The 22,267-nt window shown below is 44.8% G+C and overlaps 1 protein-coding gene across 1 annotated transcript in view; it reads right to left on the bottom strand.

Annotated features, from left to right (window-relative positions):
- Positions 1–22,267, bottom strand: part of CCDC170 (coiled-coil domain containing 170) — a 244,970-nt gene that overhangs the window by 172,668 nt on the left and 50,035 nt on the right. The window contains exons 4-5 of the mRNA XM_085611791.1: positions 19,157–19,276; positions 8,872–9,128 (exon numbers count right to left, since the gene is read on the bottom strand). Of these exons, the coding sequence (XP_085467917.1) occupies positions 8,872–9,128; positions 19,157–19,276 (377 nt within the window). The remainder of the gene's footprint in view (positions 1–8,871; positions 9,129–19,156; positions 19,277–22,267) is intronic.

A 22,267-nucleotide genomic window follows, 5' to 3' on the forward strand; every position in this document is an offset into this window, starting at 1 on the left:
TTTGGGTGACCTATAATATCTGGTGATTTTGAGTCAATTTTACAAAATCTGTTTTAATTGCAGACTAGTTTTCAGCTGGGATCCACTAACGTACAGATATCCATGGGATTATACCAAATTCTCTACTATTCTGAATTCCCATCCTCTTCCCAATAACAATGGTGCCCCTTGTACGTTATAGGGCCTATTGCATTGGACATTAAAAGCCCAAAAAACACAATTACAACATCAAGAGTTTTCATTTGAATGACACTGATTCTTGGGGTGTGGGTAGCTGTGGTATAAGTGGCTGGGGTCAGACCTTACTAAGGGAATCTTACCAACCTCAGACATTTCTGAAAAATAGACACCAAGTGGACTCCAGAGTGCTGTGGCTTGAATGCATTCCATTACTTTTTCTTAACTAGAATGACCTCAAACGTTAATCTTTGGCTAAAAGCACAAAATGTTTTCACATTTCTGTGAGGGAATGTTCCAGAGCTTGTGGGGCTAGACCAAGGCCTACCACCCAGTGTTTACACACTTCTACTGATACAAAATGGTACCCCATTTGAGTGTGTGGGTCTATCAAGTGATACGAAAGCCCCAAAGTACAACAAGCATTTCAATGCAATAGGTCTCACATTTACGAGAGTTTGAGCTATTTACATTGTAAATGACAATGCTTTTTATGTATGTGTTGTTTTTAAAACAGATAATTAAAAGGCATTGTTATTTACAATGCCAATAGCATAAACTATCTCAAAAGTGAGACCTATTGCATTGCAAATCCATGCTATACCAATAAAAAAAAGCCTTAGGAGAGAGCATGTCCTGCCTGCAATGACAGTCGGACACACAGTACCAATCTTTGTTATCAGTTGGGGAAGGTAGCACGGTTCTTGAACTACTGAAATGCAGGTAGAAGCATTATGAGAATGTTGGCTACTGGGGATATTATATATAAGGCAATACACATTGCCTTCTCTCACATTCAGGCGTGAAAATCATCACAGATTGCACCACATTACTTAGACTTTAGGTGGTGGCGAACTAGACCCTGCCCCATTGCCACAATCCCACAAAGAATTGTGGTGGCGGACATCATTTTAGGATAATCCTGTCCAATTCTGAGAGGTAAAAAGGGGGAAATTTGATGTGACAGTCTTTTGAAGTACTAAATTTATTAAACCAAATCTATTGACAGAAGAGTATGAAATAGTTCTAAAACAATAATCTGTTTATTACACAAATTGAAATTCGAGATACAGGATGCGTTTTTGTGGTGAAGTTGATGACTCTAGAAGTTGGAGAATTATGTGGTTCTTGTGCTGAAGCTTTTATCTGCTGGTGCCTAAATTATGTAAAGATGTAAAATGTAATGTCAACATGTAATACAAACATGTAAAGCAGTTGTTATGCACAAAATTGAATCGCCTGCCAAGCCCACAGAAGTGACGAGCGTGAGGTTGCACCAGAACTCAGTTTGCTGTGCAGAAGTATTAACACACACAGCTCTGCTGACTTTGAAGCTGGAAAACCAGGTCTGAGTCTCAGCGTTGGCTCAATATCCTATGTTTCCGGTCAAATCACATAATCTCTCCATGCCTAGGAAAAATCAATGTGCTCTTGTGTATTATAACTAATGCTCATATAAAGGGCCTTCGGGTCGAGCTCGCAAACTACAAATGTGTAAAACAAAAAAAAAGTAAAAAAGGATACACACGCCGTAATGCCTTCCAGTAGCAGGGCTCATAAATTATGTAAAGCCAACTGTCGCAGCTTCCTTCTTGGCTGCTGTTTAGGCCTGGGCTAAAATTTCGTTCCGTTCGCGGAAATTGCGATAATTTGACATTTTCGCGTTCCGCGGAAAGCGCGAAAATGTCAAAATTTCCGCATTCCGCAGCTTGGCGATAATCTGTTTCTTGCTCGCGCTGTAAAATAATACATTCTCGCGCGCGCGCGATTGCCTTACCTGAATCCCTGTGTTCGCCGACAAGTTTTCTTGATCCGGTCGCGTCCTCCATGAGATGTTGTATTATTTTTAGCCATTTGCGCTGTCTCGCGACAGTTCGCACCCGCAGTGACGTCATGCGTCGCGCGATCACGTCTTTCTTCTCGCGATCATGCACCGCGAGACAACTGAAAACAAGATGGCCGCGCCCGCGAGCAACCACATGGGTAAGTTGGCGAGCCGCAACCATGCAGAAAATCTCGCGAACATGCGGGAAAAAAACTTCTGCATCTTCGCAATATTTCCACGTGTTTGCGATAATTTTTAACATTTTCGCGATAATTTGCGAAAGTGGATTTTGCAAATTCCGCCCACCCCTACTGCTGTTAGTATTTTACTCCCGGCCCCTCCAGTGCAGACACACGCAGTCAGTGGCTTGGCACTGCTTTCTCTTATGTTGAAAGAGTTTAGGCAAGGGGCTAATTACACACATTTACCATGAAATGGTCTGTTCTAACCAGTGTGCCCTTGTCCCTGCCCCAGCAGGGACACGTATTGAGCTAAAGTCTGGTAAGGACAAAGCTCAGGGAGAGGTTGCTGGTTTCATGAGAAACGGTTCTCGCTGTGTATCCAATAGAGAACGGGAAGAAAGCAGCCCACAATAATGATGAAAGCGGGCGCCGTGCTAAAATATAAAGCAGGCGCCCATGCATATTTAAGTTATGTGCATGGTGGCTGTTAGAAATGGGATTTCTGGTTGGCTAGGGCTTGCGCCAAAGCCAGGCAGAAACCACCACTTTAAGTCAGGGCTGGAGAGTTACATGCCAAAGACAACCCCTGCTCACCCCCTTGGTAGCTTGGCACGAGCAGTCAGTCTTATCCCGGAGGCAATGTGTAAAGTGTTTGCGCGAGCACACAGCAACAACACCCTAGGCCCACCACAAAAGAAACTCCACACAAGGTTATATATAAAAAATAGCCTTTTTATTATAATAAACACATTAGATGATAATCACATAATTTACACTGTGCCAACTGGCACTGGGCAGAATTTTACAGGGGACTATTTACACCAGACAGGGCCACATGGACCACAGTCAGAATTAGCACAAATCACCAATTGTAAATGTAGAACATATACCAACTGTAACACAAATTATAACGGTAGAGCACAAACAGTAACTACTGGCGCAATAATGACCTCAGCATGATCATAATAGAATCAGGTATAAAACCTATCCTGCATCCATCACAGGAGCATAAACACGTTATGCAATCTCTCACAAGTCTAACGCATTAGACCCTACCTCCTAAGTATAATTACACTAGGGGCGTATATCGCACAGGGAAGTATTATCTCCCTAACATCAACCTAAAGAAGTAAAACAACCTCCTATGCAGAAATCATATCTAGAGGTGTAAAACACAGGGTGCGCAAAACATGCTACACACAGTACATTTCCTAACACCCACGCATTAGTATATAAATCACAATAACACCTAAATCACATTAGGGTCCAGGTTGCACCAGAACCTAAACGTAGCAGCTGCCCACTACTTGCTGGGCAGCTGGGGACAATAACAGGGCCTAAACGCTGCAGCTGTCACTAAGTGCTGCGCAGCTGGGAAGTCACATGAGGCAGGGGCTCTCAATGGCCCTTGAAATAATGCCAAAACGTTGGAGGCACCTAGGCTCTAAAAACGACATGTCCCCCAGTACTGTGGAGCCACACGGGGCTCCTGAAATTCATCTGCGCCAATACAGAACAAGCCTGGGCCCCTCTGGGCCCACCTAAAATATATGTGCCTATCGTTGGAGCCAAGCGGGCTCTGAAACGAACATTGTGCCACGCGTTAGAGCCTCATGGGGCTCGGTAAACAACTATGCACCAATTGTAGGAGCCCCTCTGGGCTCTAGAACACTAAGGACTGCCATTTTGGAGCCACGCAGGCTCAGAGATGCAGGCGCTCCTCGTTGGAGCGGCCCACTGCACACACGGGGCCGCTCTGACTCGGTGCCTCGCACCGAGCACCAAACCTGCTCCCTCGGTGGAGCGTGAGTGATGTGCAGCCCTGTCCCCTGCCCAGCCCTTACTCACCGGGCTCCGGCGCAGGGGACTCCCTTTCTGGAGGCGGCGGGGGCAGGCACCGGCAATGTGCCTCGCGCCCCCTCCGTGGGAACAGACGGCGGCGCCACTCCTCCTCGAGGTCCAGCGCGGGGTGGGATCTCGCCTGGGTCCATGGGATTCTTCACCCGGGCCCCCTCCAGGGACCCGGGGCTTTTCCTCGATCCGGCCATCTCCGCGGGGCTCTCCCTCGAGCATGGGAGCCCCGCGTCAACACGTACGCCGGCACTTCCGCTTCCGTCCGGCGGCCCCGCCCACAACCAGGCGGGCCGCGGGCGGCAGCGGCGATCTCAGCAGCAATGAGGGGTAGGCTCCCTCCGTCATAACCATGTACAGCGGGGTGGGCACCCACTTCGGCAAAAGTACAAAGCGGGGTAGGCTCCCGCTGAGTTGCAACCACTTCCATAAGGCGGGGTGGGCACCCGCCGCTACCTCAAGAATAAGCGGCATGAGCGCGGGCTGGACACCCGCGAAACTCAGTAAAATGCGGACATAAGCGGGGTGGGCACCAGCAAGGCTCATCAAAATGGGGGAATCCCTACGATGGGGCTTCCCTCAGCCAGGGCTGCAGCGCCGCGCTGCTCAGCCCCCAGGCTCTCCCTCTCCTGGGGAAAAGCACAGTGCACTCAGGGCGCAAAAAGGCTGGACAACGCTCTGGCAGCATCCAGGGGGCAATGTAGGGCCCAGGGGCCAGCACACAGGGCCCTCCAGCAGGGAGGCAGCCCCCATGGCGGTCCCTCCTGGGCCCCACCAGCAGCAAGCCCCCCTCCTGTCAGGATCCAAGCAAGAAGAAGAAATAGAGCGCTCACCAGGCGATAGAAGTAAAGTTCTTGAAGTCCATCAGGCATCCACGGGCTGGGCAGGGCCCAGTGAGGCAAGCCTTCCCCTGGGCCCCAGCAGCAACACGCCCCTGATAGATTCAAGTCAGAACGAGAACATTTTCATGGGGTCACAGCCCCTCTTTTATACACAGAATCCTTTGTCTCCAAAGGTGCAGGGAAGGGGTGGACCAGATGCAACTGGTTCCTGAGCACTTTGTTTTGCTCAGCCCCTCTCCCTATTCACAGGACAGGCCAGGGACATCAGACGCACCACAGGGGGTGGAGCTAGCATTGTGGAGGGAAAGCCTAGCCCTATTCAGGTCCCAGGTGTACTCCTCCCTGCCATCAACATGCAGATCTCTCCATTCACCACCGGGGCAGACCCATCCTGACTCCTGGAGCCAGACACACCAGCCTATCACAAGCCAGACAGTCACTGCATATTTATTATACAGACAGGCCAGCTTTTAGAAGTGGCACTTCTACACGAGACACCGTAACGCCGCACACATCATTGCGCAGCATCCACTCTCATGAGTTTGCACATACCAAACTCGACCCTGCACTCCTCTCACATCAGGACTTAACACGGTCACTCAGATCCCCCATGCATTCCTATGGGAGGGCAGGTCAGTCTCACTAAAACATACACAGAGCGCACGCGCTTTCTACTGGGACACAGTGTAAAAGCGCCTAGAGGCCTAAAACCACTAGTACAACACAGGACAAAGGCTAGGATAATGCAAAAAGTTTGAGGGGTGAACTGGCCAGAAGGGCCAAGTCCAACAGCGGCCCATGAAGCGGGCGCCATGGTGATAGATTAAAAAAAACATGAAACCGGGTGCCACACTAGGCGCCGCAATGATAGAATATCCCTAGCACAAAACAAAAGAAGTAGTCCCTAAATGAAAGAGCTAAACCCTTACTGCGTAACAAAACTGTAGTTGGTCGGTGCTGCTTGCAATACAATGCAAGTGATGTATCGGGAGAGCCAACCAATAAGGAGCCAGGAAAGAAGAGCAAAGGAGGAGTTAACCAACGGCAAACAGCAGGTGGGATTACATTCCATATACTGCTATCACCAGGTCTTGCAGACAGCGCATGTGCGCTGCCTATGCTCGACCTAAAAAGGAAAAATTAAGATTTTTCTTATAATGTCTATCATTCTAGAATGTGGGTAGCTGTGGTATTTGGTATATAGAGATCCCAATATGTGTTCCTACTCAGAATACCTTACAAATTTCAAAACTATGCTTAGCATAATCCAGTTTCCTCACAGTTCCCCTGGGTGAGTGGCTGCAAAATTGGATCTGGGTTTGAACCACAACCAGGAAATCCTATCAACCCCATAATTTCCTGAAAAACAGACAACCGGGGAACCAAATATGGCTTGGCTAGTGTGCATCCCTCTACTTTTTCATAGCCAGAATGCTATATAAATGTTGTCATTTTGATAAAAACTCAATTTCCACATAATTATGTTAAAGAAAGTTCCAGAATTTGCAGCAAAGCAAAATTACTACTTTCCTGCATTTCCAAACTTCTACTGATTAAAATAGTATCCTGCTTTTGTGGGTGGGCCTATTGTACTAGACTACAGCCGATCAATACTTGTACCATATGAAGTCAATATCAAAGATGTTAGGCCCTCCCACACATGATGGGTACTGTTTTTATGTGGAGCCATGTGTGCATAAATGCAGAATGCTGAGACTTTTGCCATTGGCTGAAAGTGCCTGAGATTTCATATAAATATGGGGAAAATGAGACTCACATTTATGATATTACACAAGGCACACTGCAGAGGTTTCATATGGGTCTCCAGTTTTCAGAAATGTCCAGGGTTAGTAATATTCCCTGCCATCGATTGAACCAGAGTTCAAAACTGAAACCATGTCCCTTTGCAACTGGAAGGACATTGGGAATTTTTTGGGAACAGTATTGAGGTATGGGCCTGCAGAGAGGGGGTAAAATCCCATTCTGTCTCCCTGGTGGCAGAAATCCTTTTTGGGCCTGTTTTTAGTGGTCTGGTGGGCTTTCTGGACCCATTGGGAAGGGTAGAATGGTGGTTAATGCCCCAATTTACCAACGAGGTGTGCAGAAAGGCTAGAAACCAGGTAGTTGGAGGCTGACTCATGCCTGCAGGGCTGGCCAAACATGTATTTTTTTCCCAGGTGGTCTAGGGTGATTCCTGCCTCCCAGAGTGGCAGACTAGGATGTTACCCCCTGTTTGACACCCTGGGGAGCAGAAAGTCTACCATATGACTTGGGAAAAAATGTTAGAAACAAAATAGCATGCTGGATTGTCATCCTGGCACTGGGATGCACAACACATTCCCAGAGACGAGTAAATCTTTCTGACCCCCTCACCCCCCTTTAGGCAGACAGAAAGACCATTTCAGGTCTAGAGATGGAGAGCCATCCTGCTCCACACCTTTTTTTCCAATAACCTTTCTCTGATGTTTAGTGGGCATTTAGCTCCCTGGGGTTGGTAGACTGGGGGAGACCATCACTCAGTGACTCCCCCTCCCCCCCCAGGTGGGCCGGAATACTGTCTTGATCCACAGGAGTAGTGGAGCAGCCCAATGCCAGGACGGGATGGACACCCTTCCTGTTCCTTTTTTAAATGTATTCCATCCCTGGTCTATAGAGGGCTTAAGGGGCGGAAAGACTGCTTGTCGATCATTGGTTTGGGTGGCCCAGTGCTAGGATGGGTCTTCTCTCACCGAGTTCATTTAAAAGAAAAACATTTTCCTGCATTCTAGCAGGCTTTTTCCTTCGATGGTGTGGAAAGATTGGAGTAAACCTCCCATTCCACCATAGCTGGAGAGAGAACTTCTGGTATTCTGTTGTGGATCTTGGTGAAAGGGAGAAATTGGACATGCATGAGGGGGGCACTAACTCCTTTTACAGACATCCATGGTATTTAGTGGGTGGAATTTTGCTTGACACCCCCCCCACCGAGTGATTATCCTCCAGCAAACTATCCACTGTAGGAGAACCATTTGAAAGGGGGGAATCATACATATGCAGCACTGTAATTCAGTATCAGCATCTCTTCAGCACTAACGTCACATGTACAGTTTCCTAACTGGTCCATGTACATGTACATATTCCTATCCTTTCTTTTTTTAATTGTTGTTAATATCTGTATTAGTCCACTGGGGCAAAGAAAGCAAAGACAACAACAGAATGCTCTGATATGGTAAATAAAACCTCAGGACAAGAGACACTGTATATAGCATACATGGATAGACCTGGCAGTCTAAGCTGCACACTGAAATTTGCATTAAATGGCGGTAACAAGTTTATTGTATAACCTAAATGTATTCTTAGTGTATACTATGTGGTAATTTAATTGAATTTGACTTGTTCCTATTACTGAATAGTCTGTGTGTGTGTGCAGTGATTGATCAGTAGGAAAGGTACCACTGTTCCAGTCCGGACCGGGATGCATACAAATATCTTTGCGAGTAGTAATGGCATCACCAATCAATTATCTCAGGCAGCCGCATACATAGCCACACGGAGCACTTTGATGAACCCATGGGGCTAGGGCCTTATTTGGCTGCAGGTTGTGGACCCTGGTTCTGTTTTGGGGGACAAAAATGTCATTTTTCCTGAACAGACCTTGAACTGAGCACTAGAGAGAAATGCAGAAAATAAAAAAAAAGGAGTAAGACATAGACAGTATAACAAAGTAACAAAGGGTCAAAGTAGGGATAAAATGAACATGCAAGAATAAAATTAAGAAAACAGAAGCGTGGGATGGTAGATAAAAGGGGCATGAGGTGGAATCAAGTCTAGACAGCATTGGCAGTTGGCAACCTCAGCAGCTGGGATCATTGCAGAAGGCTCCTGAAGAAAAAAATTGTCGCCCTTCACGTTTTTTTCTTTTTCCAAAGCGCTTGCGAATCTCTAAAAACACATTACTGTTCTGTGGACATTTAGGTAAATAAATAGAAAAATAAAAACAATTCAACTAATTTACTTCAATCTCTCCTCTAACTCCTGGATTTTCTCCTTTAGTTCCTGGTTCTCCTGGAGTACAGCATGCACTGTTAGTTCTGCTCGGCTCTTGGATGTTGCAAGTATGCCCGATTCCTCTTCTGTCTCCTGGACCCTGCCTCTGAGGGAGCTGATGACAGAGGCCTGCCTGGCATTGTTTTCTTTATAGCTCTCCACTTCACTTTTTAATTCTTGAATCGAGATGTCACGAGATGACAGCCTGGATCGGAGATCCAGCACCTGTAAATAAAGGTAAAACAGCAATTTACATGATGCTTAACCAGATGGAGAGCCGATGCATTTACAGGTGGAGGAGGTGGCAACTTTAGGGTGACTGCATATCAATAGCTGTGACCTTGTGTCCTGGAGACACCTTGATCTAAATGTATAGTTAACAAATGGATCTAGAACCCAAGTCAACATTACATACTGCTTTCTCAGGTGTAGGAATGATGTCAAATTCATCTTTGTAACCAGGTCCAAATTCTAAGTTCTCTTTATTTTAATCCTTTACCATTAGCAATATACCTGTCATACCCCCTGTTTATAAGGAACTGTGTTAATAATGATGTTTACTGTTAATTCAAAGCTTAATGTATTGTTATTAAAAATGTAATGCCATTAAAAAATACCCAAAAAACCTTAAGAGGCAGATTTACAGGAAACTAACGCGGCGCGGTGCCTCAAGTCATTTTGCGGTGCCGCGCTGCGTTAGTTTCAAAGCACAGTGATGGGACATATTTACAACAATATGTAGCATCTCTGTGCTTCCCCCTGCACTGGCGCATAAACTGCTGCCATGCGCCTTGCAGGCACCCTTTCACCATTGTGCAAGGATGACTATGTCGAGATTGTTGTTGTGCAGGAAGGGGTACCTTCCTGCACAAAAACAATCATTTGAGGTGATTTCCTCTTCCAATGTGTGCTGTAGAATGCAGCACGCATTGAAAGGTGAAAAAAAGGAGGAGAAATGAAAACATTTCTCCTCGTTGCACCTCGCTGCGCTACCCTTAGGGGGCGTAGCATTCTGACAAATTTCCAGATTTACGATTCTTCGTAAATCTGGAAATGCATCAGTGGACATGGGTGTTGTGTGGGAACGGTACAACAAAGAACAGGAGGAGAGGGTCCAAGGAAGGAAGTTTAAAGACCAGCAAGGAAAAAAATATCCCCTTTTCAAATACAATTACAGCACAAATAACCCTGAATCAAAGTACGCACAAAAAGAAGCTGAAAGTTGTCAGGTTTTATGTCTCATCAAATCTCCTCGGGGGAGAGATCCCTTTCAGGACGAATACCCTCACCCACCTATGGTGGCATGCTTCATCATATAGGTTTCTCCTCCCAATGGGAACACCTAGTCCCACTGAGGGCTACAACTTCCTCAATGTGTGGCAGGAGCTCTGGGATGTTTTAAGGGGAGCGTAACACTAATAAGGATGCTAAAATGTTATCTGTATGAGGTCTGGTCGGGTGAGGATGCAGCGCAATAGAGTAGAGACGTGAGTATAGTGAGGTAAAACTACCTAGTGTGAACAAAACAAAACCATTATGCACTTGCTCACACTGGTAGGATTAAAAAGCAGTGCAACAAGCAGTATGAATTATAAACTACTAGGTTGAGAAAACGGTTGACATGTTTCAGCCAAGGTGATCTGTGCAAGTATCTAGGCTTTCTTCAGAACCACTTGCAAAATAATGCTGCTGCTAATAAAGTGAAAGAAAAATATATATAGAACCAGTATTCCTATGTTTTGTTTGTTGGGTATTACTGGAGCTATCTGCAAATGTGAGACAAAAAGGGTTGGGGAAAACAAATGTGACAAGTCAATCAAACATGAATATCAGTGTGTGTCCATTAACAAGGATTAATTATATATCCTTCCAAAAGCGTATGGTTACTCATACATGTTAATTTTAAGAAAGATTTTCTTTGTTTCATATTAATATCACTTACCCAAGGGTATAGGATAGATAGCCACACCTCAACCTGGCAACAGCTCAGGAAAGGGCCCCCCGCTCTGTAAGAATAAAAATAAGACCATGCGTCACACATTGTGGCAACTCAATGTGGACATTGATCTGTGAACCTATGTGTTGGTGAGTCCAACATGAGTGGGCTTGGTTAAGTGTATGGGAAACTTTAAAAAAGGCATTTTTCAGTTTACCAACTGGGTGGTTTGAATCCCTGTTGTCTTAGTGTTCAAAACAGTTCTTGCCAGAATATGTACAAATTTAAAAGTGGACCTTACTAAAGGTTGTTGAGGTAAGAAGCGCTTACAGACGACCTAGTCACAGAGATGTGCACTAGAGTGAAAATTCACAAATTGTCTGCTAGAATTAGTCTTAAGGCCAATGTCAAGCCACGCAGGCCGACTCACACACAGGTGTGACTCGCTGTTAAATGTCAGATGTAGGCGGGATGGTACACTAGCATCAGCCAATAGGGCTAACCGCTAGCATGTGTCTCAAGGCTAGTTTAAAAACGAACAGGTTAGAAGCTAAACAGATAACCTGAGTCTAGCGTTACAACCACACATTAGGTCCTTTAAACAATAAGGGCCGTGACAAATTGGATCCCTTCCAGCAAACCACTTACCTCTCCGTCTGTACCCCGTCGCGGTACAGGAGCTGCGGCCGGAGGTAACTGACGGCGACGCACGGGGCTCTTAAATAGTATTGATTCGGCATTGTAGGTCCTTCGCGCTTTGTGCGAGGACCTCTAGGTGGCTGTCGTGGGTGCCTGTCTGATTAGTGCACAGGCACAACGCGCATGTGCGCTGGAATATAGAGGATGCATATTGCGCATGTGCACTAGCAGTCCACTTGTTCTGAGCAACTACTTATGTCAAAAAATATAACTTTATTAAGCACCCAAATTTTGCGCTAATGTAGGATTAAGCTGACCATTGAGCACGCAAAAATAAAAAACATTCATATTTTACATAGTGTGTGTGTTAAACCAGACTCTGGAGCTTTGCCTGGAATTGGTGTTTGGTCTAAGAGTGAATCGCTATATAGTCTGAACGCAACCTAGTAGTGCTGCCAGGTAATTTATTTATTTATTTATTGATTTATTTATTTATGCAATTTATAAAGCGCGCAAATACCCTGAGGTGTCTCGGCGCTGTGGAGTAAAAGGAGAGCAGCTAAATTAGATGACTACTGGTTGAAGAGCCAGGTATTTACTTGTTTCCTAAATGTCAAGAGGGTGGGACTGGTTTTGATATGGAGGGGGAGGGTATTCCACAGTCTGGCCGTGGCAACTGTGAATCGTCTATCTCCCCAGGATGATTTCTTTGTGCGAGGAATAGTCAATAGGTGGGCTGAGGAGGAGCGCAAGGGTCTGTTTGGGTTGTATAGGCAAAGTACTTTTTTTAGGAACTCCGGTCCCGTGTTGTTAATCGCTTTATTTGCGATGCACAGTGCCTTGAATTTAGTTCAACTTCTGATAGGAAGCCAGTGAAGCTGACGTATGACTTGAGAGATCGATTTGAACTTGGGGGTGCCGGAGAGAATTCTGGCAGCTGAGTTCTGAACTAGCTGCAGTTTGTTCAGGACTTTCTCCTGGGTGTTTAGGAGGAGTCCGTTGCAGTAGTCAACCTTTGACATCACCAGTGCGCATATGAGAGTCTTACCGGTGCTGGGGGGGAGGAATGGTAGAAGTTTCCTTATCATTTTAAGGGTGTAGAAAGATGAAGAGACGACCGCATTCGCGTGGTGGATGAACGACAACTTGTCATCAAACATTACACCCAGATTCCTGACCTTTGTGACCTGTCCAGGAGGAGATTCAAAATTGGTTGGCCACTTCCGTTTTATCGGAGTTCAACTTTAGGCAACTGTTTGCCATCTAGGACATGATGGCTAGCATTCCCTCTTTGAAGCTGGCAGCAACTGCTCCTCCATCGTTGTGTACTGCCAGCACCAGTTGGGTGTCATCAGCGTATGAAGTTAATCTCATCCCATGTGCTTTGATGACTCTGGCCAAGTCCGATACATAGATGCTAAATAAGGTGGGACTTAGGGAGGATCCTTGGGGCACACCACAGGGAAGGGTGAATACAGGGGAGTACAAGTCGCTGAGTTTAACTGACTGGGTGCGGTTGGAGAGGAAGGAGGTTAGAAGGGCTCTGGCCCTGTGATGAATGCCGATGGAGGAGACACGGTCGATCAAGATGCCGTGATCGACCGTGTCAAAGGCAGCTGACAGACCCAGTAGTACCAGGACTGCAGCGCCGCCTTGGTCTAGGATCATCCTGATTTTGTCAGATGCCTTAATGAGAGCCGTCTCGGTACCGCGGCCCTTCCTAAAACCGAATTGGGTGTCATCCAAAAGGGTGTGATCGATGAACTGTGATAATTGAATGTTCATGATGTTTTCAAAACTTTTTGATGGGAATGGGAGGCATCGTCGGTGAGGAACGTGAAAGCATGTTCATAGACAATGTTCTTCATAGATTAATTCACAATATTATATGTGATCTATGTAAAGGAGTTCATTAAGAATGACCTACTGACCTAGTGTGACATTCTATATATACAATCCCATTATGAATCACAAATTGATCTGATGTTATGGTAGTGTATGTTTTAAGGCTAGTTGTAGGTATGCCCAGATATGATCGCCACGATATAGGTGTCTTGTACAGCCAGTGTGCGTGAATCTTACAAAGTAAGCCAAGGAATCTCATCATTGAGTCCAGTGGTGTCACGTTTCAGCCTGTATATGCAGCATTTTTTCCCGTCTGAACAGGAATTTGTATACATCTGTGACATGTGTTGGGATCCAAGGTTGCCCTAGGACTGTCCAGCGTAGATCTTCTTCGCTGTGGTTTAGATCTAGGAAGTAATTTGTCATTTTTGTGTATCTGTGTCTTAATCTTACGCGTGGTTATCCCCACGTAGCGAAGGCCACATGGGCAGGTGACCATGTAGATTAGTTTGTCGCTATTGCAGTTAGTATGTCTAGATAGTGTCTAAGGATTCCTTGTGCCTATATCTATCTCAGTTGTGCATTTGATTTGTGGGCACACAGCACAGAAACCACATGGAAAATGACCTTTGATAGGTGGTAGGCCCCACAGGGAATCCTGACTGGAGGTTCTCTTCATCTGAGGTCGCGTGTGTACCAGCTGAACTTTTATGTTCGCTCTCCTCTTGAAAGCGAACAATGGACGGGGCAATGGTTCACTTCCAATGATCAAGATCTTCCAATGCTTGAGGATACTTTTTTTGATCTGATTTGAGTAGTTGCAGAAAGTGTTTACACAGGTCAATCTGGGTTTATCTTCTTTGGGTGGTGTCACTTCAATCAGGGCCTCTCTGTTATTGTTGGCAGCTCTCTTCCAAGATTTGCGAATGATGCTCAGTGGATAATTCCTTTCTTTCAAATGGGTTGTCAGATTACTTGCATGCTCTTTATATTTCTCTGTAGAAGAGCAATTTCTCCTAATCCGGAGAAATTGTCCAAAGGGCAAATTCTCACGGAGAGAGTTGGGATGATAGCTCTGGTATGACAGCAATGAGTTGCAAGCCATTGAGTTTTTGTATAGCTCAGTACCTAAGCTATCTCCTTCTGGAAAGACCCTTATATCAAGAAAGGGCAAGCTGGTGTTGGAAAATTCAACAGGAAATTTAAGGAAGTCATTTCTCGTGTTGAGCAAGTGATGAAAAGACACAATGATATCGAGAGTACCCCTCCATATCACAAACACATCGTCGATGTAGCGCTTCCAGATATGGATGTGTTTTTCATAGCGGTTTTGTTGTTGTAGAATTTCTGTCTGCTCGAATTGTGCACGTACAGATCAATGTCCACATTAAGTTGCCACGATGTGTGACACATGATCTTATTTTTATTCTTACAGAGCGGGCCCTCTTCCCTGAGCTGTTGCCAGGTTGAGGTGTGGCTATCTATCCTATACCCTTGGGTAAGTGATATTAATATGAAACAAAAAAAATCTTTCTTAAAATTAACATGTATGAGTAACAATACGCTTTTGGAAGGATATATATTTAATTCTTGTTAATGGACACGCACTGATATTCATGTTTGATTGACTTGTCCCATTTGTTTTCCCCAACCCTTTTTGTCTCACATTTGCAGATAGTTCCCGTAGTACCCTAACAAACAAAACATAGGATTACTGGTTCTGTATATATTTTTCATTCACTTTATTAGCAGCAGCATTAATTTTCTAGTGGTCCTGAAGAAAGCCTAGATACTTACACGGATCACCTTGGCTGAAACATGTCGACCGTTTTCTCAACCTAGCAGTTTATAATTCATACTGCTTGTTGCACTGCGTTTGAATCCTACCAGTGAACGCAAGTAAATAAAGGTTTGGTTTTGTTCAAACTAAGTAGTTTTAACTCACTATCTATACTCACGTCTATACTCTATTGCGCTGCATCCTCACCCGACCAGACCTCATACAGATGGGATTTTAGCATCCTTATTAGTGTTGCGCTCTCCTTAAAACATCCCAGAGCTCCTGCCTCATATTGAGAAAGTTGTAGCCCTCGGGGGGCCTAGGTGTTCCCACTGGGAGGAGAAACCCATATGATGAAGCATGCCACCTTAGGTGGGTGAGGGTATTCGTCCTGAAAGAGATCTCTCCCCCGAGGAGATTTGATGAGCCATAAAACCAGACAACTTTCAGCTTGTTTTTGTGCGTACTTAGACCTAAGGTTATATTGTGCTGTAATTGTTGTGTGGGAACACCCACAGTAACACCCAAGTCACACCCCTAACACACAAAGTGTCATGTGAAAAGGGGTGATAATTACAAGCACAAGTACAGTTACGCAGGGTGGCTTTACGTGTGCTTGTAAATATCACTCAGCAGGTTGCATCGACGGTGCGTCACGCAAAGTGACACATCAGCGGCGCAAGGGACTTGTAAATTTGTCCCTAAATGACTTTTTGCAACTGCTGCGGTCATGAGGGTGAGAGTATGGTTAAATACAAAACCTCGGGACCCTATTACAGCTCCAATACCGGCAGCACAGCCAATTAATTCCATGAGTCCAATCAATTAAATCTTAATGTCCTTATTCTTCTTCTACTCTTCCATTTAATCCTTTACTTTTTACTGCCATTTTTTTTCATTTTCTTCAATTCATTTTACTTATTTTAATCCAATAGGAGATCGTTCATTCAAACACAGGAGGCCAGATGGTATCCAAATGTCCTGTATTTTATTAAATTACCCAATGCATTTCGGGACGAATCCCTTCTTCAGGGGTATCTAAAATACAAGAATTAATAAATGTGTTTACATCATTATTGACCATCAACCTCACCCTCAGTGATACACTTCTTATGTTTTTAGTAATCCCTCTGTCGATAATGCATGCTCAGTTAATCACCCAACTTGCTCAAACCGCACCAGTTGTTTTCAAACAAGCGAAAAATCATATATAAACCTGCCCTCTTAACACCTCCCATATTCTACTGACCTTCGCCTGTCCTCTCGCTAAACCACCTCCGTTCAACTAGCCCATTACCCCTGTTTAGACAGAAATTACTTAAAATGCCTCGCATAATACTGCCTTGCTACGCTTACCGTGACACACATAGTAAATCCTTCAAAGTGAGAAAGCTGCATGACTTCGCTCGCTGCCAGCTTCAATTGACACAAACGTGTTCCATATCGTTAACCTTCTGAAAGTGCAAAACCGCATGTCTCTCTCCTTGAAGTGAAAAAATCCCCTACTTCTCGACTAGTTCTTATACTGTTCACAGCTCTGCAATTAACTCCAGGTTCTCAAACTAGTTGCAACTGGAGTGTATCGCAGGGGATTCTGGGCGATGCAGTTTTTAATGGAGGAGGGAGTGACTAAAAAATCGGAGGTGTGCCGTTCAGTGATTTAAGGCTTTCGCGTGAGTTGCAACTGGTTTGAGCACCTGGAGTTCATTGCAGAGCTGTGAACAGTATAAGAACTAGTCGAGAAGTAGGTGATTTTTTCACTTCAAGGAGAGAGACATGCGGTTTTGCACTTTCAGAAGGTTAACGATATGGAACACGTTTGTGTCAATTGAAGCTGGCAGCGAGCGAAGTCATGCAGCTTTCTCACTTTGAAGGATTTACTATGTGTGTCACGGTAAGCGTAGCAAGGCAGTATTATGCGAGGCATTTTAAGTAATTTCTGTCTAAACAGGGGTAATGGGCTAGTTGAACGGATGTGGTTTAGCGAGAGGACAGGCAAAGGTCAGTAGGATATGGGAGGTGTTAAGAGGGCAGGTTTATATATGATTTTTCGCTTGTTTGAAAACAACTGGTGTGGTTTGAGCAAGTTGGGTGATTAACTGAGCATGCATTATCGACAGAGGGATTACTAAAAACATAAGAAGTGTATCGCTGAGGGTGAGGTTGATGTTCAATAATGATGTAAACACATTTATTAATTCTTGTATTTTAGATACTCCTGAAGAAGGGATTCGTCCCGAAATGTATTGGGTAATTTAATAAAATACGTGACATTTGGATACCATCTGGCCTCCTGTGTTTGAATGAACGATCTCCTATTGGATTAAAATGAGTAAAATGAATTGAAGAAAATGAACAAAAATGGCAGTAAAAAGTAAAGGATTAAATGGAAGAGTACAAGAAGAATAAGGACATTAAGATTTAATTGATTGGACTCATGGAATTAATTGGCTGTGCTGCCGGTATTTGGGCTGTAATAGGGTCCAGAGGTTTTGTTCATATTGCGGCGCAGTTGGACGGAGCGCATACCTGGCATGCACGCCTACAATGAAAAAATTGCTACGTTTCAGATTAATTTTCAAGGACACAAAATTGGTGTGCATCTCGCTAATCGTTGTTGTATTGTATTAATTACCGTCCTAACTGCGAGTTTGCACCCATGGATAAACAAAAAGAAGTGAATGACTCTTCGACTTAAGAAAATGGCCTGAAACAGAGATGATATACACAGGAGTGTTTTTTGTCACGTTAAGTGAACTGCAGTTAAGCATTGAAGACCGTCATGATGAATTTCATTCTTTTGTTAAAAAAAACTTTCCTAAATCTATTTGAAGATTATTGTTTTTCAGTGATTGCATTTTATTGTTGATGTGATGTGTTGGTTTTCAATTTGTGGCTTGAACTGAGGATATGGGGTATGAGCGGCGGAGTTGAGGACGAGAGGTAGAGGTATGGAGGGGATGCATCGCAGGGGATTCTGGGCGATGCAGTTTTTAATGGAGGAGGGAGTGACTAAAAAATCGGAGGTGTGCCGTTCAGTGATTTAGAGCTTTCGCGTGAGTTGCAACTGGTTTGAGCACCTGGAGTTAATTGCAGAGCTGTGAACAGTATAAGAACTAGTCGAGAAGTAGGGGATTTTTTCACTTCAAGGAGAGAGACATGCGGTTGTGCACTTTCAGAAGGTTAACGATATGGAACACGTTTGTGTCAATTGAAGCTGGCAGCGAGCGAAGTCATGCAGCTTTCTCACTTTGAAGGATTTACTATGTGTGTCACGGTAAGCGTAGCAAGGCAGTATTATGCGAGGCACTTTAAGTAATTTCTGTCTAAACAGGGGTAATGGGCTAGTTGAACGGAGGTGGTTTAGCGAGAGGACAGGCGAAGGTCAGTAGGATATGGAAGGTGTTAAGAGGGCAGGTTTATATATGATTTTTCGCTTGTTTGAAAACAACTGGTGCGGTTTGAGCAAGTTGGGTGATTAACTGAGCATGCATTATCGACAGAGGGATTACTAAAAACATAAGAAGTGTATCACTGAGGGTGAGGTTGATGTTCAATAATGATGTAAACACATTTATTAATTCTTGTATTTTAGATACCCCTGAAGAAGGGATTCGTCCCGAAATGCATTGGGTAATTTAATAAAATACGTGACATTTGGATACCATCGGGCCTCCTGTGTTTGAATGAACGATCTCCTATTGGATTAAAATGAGTAAAATGAATTGAAGAAAATGAAAAAAATGGCAGTAAAAAGTAAAGGATTAAATGGAAGAGTACAAGAAGAATAAGGACATTAAGATTTAATTGATTGGACTCATGGAATTAATTGGCTGTGCTGCCGGTATTGGAGCTGTAATAGGGTCCAGAGGTTTTGTTCATATTGCGGCGCAGTTGGACGGAGCGCTTACCTGGCATGCACGCCTACAATGAAAAAATTGTTAAGTTTCAGATTAATTTTCAAGGACACAAAATTGGTGTGCATCTCGCTACTCGTTGTTGTATGGTTAAATACAGCAATACAACTGTGGACTTATTTTGATCAGTTCTTACCTCAGATTGTGAAGACTCATACTTCACATGCAGTGCAGCAAGCTCGCTGCGAGCAGTTTCTGCTAAATGTCGATAGTGATTCATCTGTTCTCTTGTGATGGGAACTTCTGAAAGGTAATCCTAGGAAGGAAAAATGTTCCAGTGACGCTTTTAACATGTATGCCAAGCTTTATTCAGCTTCACGTTCCCGAAATCCCTCTCTCCAACATATCATGTAGCACAGATATATCATATTATTTGATTTCATGACTCAAGCCACTTCCTATTTACTCATGTATTTGCATTACACATGTTTTTTAATACAAATAATGTATGTGAACCATCTTCCCAAATTCTTTGTGGCATTCCAGGAATAGGCAAATCTGTGTGCATCACAAATTTGTTCCTCATTTCTACTCGCCTTCTTTTGGCATATATGTGTTTTTTTTCTAAGTTTTCCTATTAGGATTGATAACATTAGACATTGTCTGCGTTGTGTGCCATAATTAGGCTGAGGATCACAGTGATACCCAAACCTGGGAAAGACCATATACTATGTGTATCATACCATCCAATATCCTTATGGAATGTCAATGCCGAGCTGTTTACAGGAATTATAGCTGATCACCTAAATCAATAAATGCAGGGCCTGTAGACCCCGACCAAGCTGGGATCATCCTGGAGAAGGGAAGCAGCGATATCATTAAGCTCCTCCACAACCTCTTAAACAAAACTGTTTGCTCACACATCCAGGCGTTGCTCATGTCTAGTAATGCAGAGAAGGCATTCAACCGAGAACACTGGCCATTCCTCCAACATGTTTTGGATAGTGTAGGTCTGGGGAAGGGCATCCTGAAATGAGTCTGGAGCAGCTAAGATGACCCAACTGCCCCAGTGCGGGTTAACGGCTTAACCTCTCGACCCTTCATGATAACTGGAGGCACTGGCCAAGGATATCCCCTGTCCCCTCTCCTTTTTGCGCTACACATGGAACCACTGGCTGAGCAGATGTGGGCAAGCACACTTATTAAAGGCATCACCTTTGGCAAGCAAGATCACAAACTAGCACTTTACACTGATGATGTCATAGTATCCCTGATCTAGCCACACAACTCACTCCCAGTCCTCCTGAGTGAGCTGGACGCATTTAGAGAGGTCTCAGGGTTCAAAATAACACTTAAATAAACATGCCTTTAAATTAACCATACCACAGAACAACAAGTTTCAACTAGCATGTCTGTTTCACTCACCATGGGAGAGTACAGGGGTTACATACCAAGGATTTTCATTACTCCCCTCCCGTCGTGAGAAGGCAGAATGTAATTACGCTGACTTCATCATCACAGCACAAAGCGATATGCAATGCCGGAAAGCTGGAGGCCTCTCATGGGTAGGAAAGTTGTCAGCGGTGAAAATTACACTCCTACCCAAGATATTGTACACCATGCAGACCATCCCACTACAACCACTCTCACAGCTTATGCGCAAACTATAGCAAATTATAGAAACATACATCTGGGATGGCAAGAAACCCCTCATGGCCAGAAAGTGGGCCTACCTGTCCATTTCAAGAGGAGGCCTAGGGATTCACCAACTTACTCACTACAACCTAGCTGTCCAATTCAGGTACATGGTGGAATGGAACAGGCCACTCTCGGAAAAGCATTAATATTTAATTGACAAGCAGGGATGCATGCCTGGAAAATCTCCGGGCCCCCTAAAAACATCGTCCATCAGGGGTATACTTTCATCCGGCCTCACAGGCAAGGATGGAAGTCTGAGATAGAACCATGATTGCACAGGGCCTATTCACACGTATCTCCCTTTTCACTGCTAATATAGGTAACCCCACATTTCCAGCTGCTCATTTGGGCTCAGAGGTCCATGCTTTGGCAAACATCTAACTGCAAATGAATTGATGACTCTTGATCATTCAGGTACTCAAGACTTTCCGCAAATCCAAATTCATTGCAGCATTTCCACCAGTGAACGCTGGCGGTACACAGCCATCAAACATTGGGCCACTCAGCCAGCAATTCACCCACAGGTGAAGAACCTCCTTCTTCAGTGCGCCAGGGAAAGAATCCCTGCTTTAAATCACCTTTTACTGGTCCTACACTCCAGCTAACCTAGCAAAATGGTAAACTAGCAGCAAGAACACTTGCTGGTGAAACTCTGGCCAAGCAGGCTCACTCACACACACCTACTTTAGTGATACCTTAAACCAGTCGAGGCCGGCATGGATCACGGGTGGGGGGTGGGTATGGTCTCGCGTGCGGTTGGGGGGATGGGCGAGTAGTTGCGAGGGAAGGGGGTCTGCGGGGAAGGGGGGGGTTTAAATAATAATTACAAAAAAATAAAACATACCTTTCCTGGGTCCCGTGTCTTCACTGCTCTGTCTGCTCCTGCTTTCCTGCCTCCGCAGGAACAGGAAGCAGGCAGCCTCCCTCCCCCAAGCTAATCACTATGCTGTAATGGCAGTGTTGTGATTGGTTGGGACGCCGACCACACAGGCATCTATGGGAAGGCCATTTTCTCCATGTAGGCTGCATGCAGCCTACATGGAGACCGGGAGAGTGCTCATGACTGGTGTGGTAGACCCTAGAGGACTGACTAAACAGTCAGGGCCCGCAGCATTGGGTAAGCCTCTCCTCCTCTGCCCTCAAGCAGACCCGCCAAACCGCCTGTCCCCAACCAAACCCTTCTGCTTTCTCGCAGAGGTAAAATGGTATTTATAATACCATTTTATGTTTCTGCTTCTCGCACTGAGAGAAAGCAGTGGGGCGATGCTCGTCCGCCCACATGGAGGAGCCGCCCCTGTCTTAAGCAAAAAGATATTGAAAGGAGGTGTTAAAAGACATTAATTCCATTTTCGCTACAGATATCCCCCACTTCCCTAGCTATGTCCTCTGGCGCTCCCATACCCGCTGACCTACACACTCTACTCTGACAGAGGAAAGGCAGCAACAATGACTCTCTGATCAGCCAACCAAGTCATCACATCCAGGTGTGGCAAGGACATCATGTTTGTCCATTCAGACTGGATACAGAAACTGTGGGATATTGTTTCAATGGCTAAACTCATGGCCTTCCAAGAAGACTTACTTCCCCCTTTTGATAAAATTTGAGTAC

The sequence above is a fragment of the Triturus cristatus genome, chromosome 6, assembly GCF_964204655.1.
Source record: "Triturus cristatus chromosome 6, aTriCri1.1, whole genome shotgun sequence".
Taxonomy (NCBI): Eukaryota; Metazoa; Chordata; class Amphibia; order Caudata; family Salamandridae; genus Triturus; species Triturus cristatus.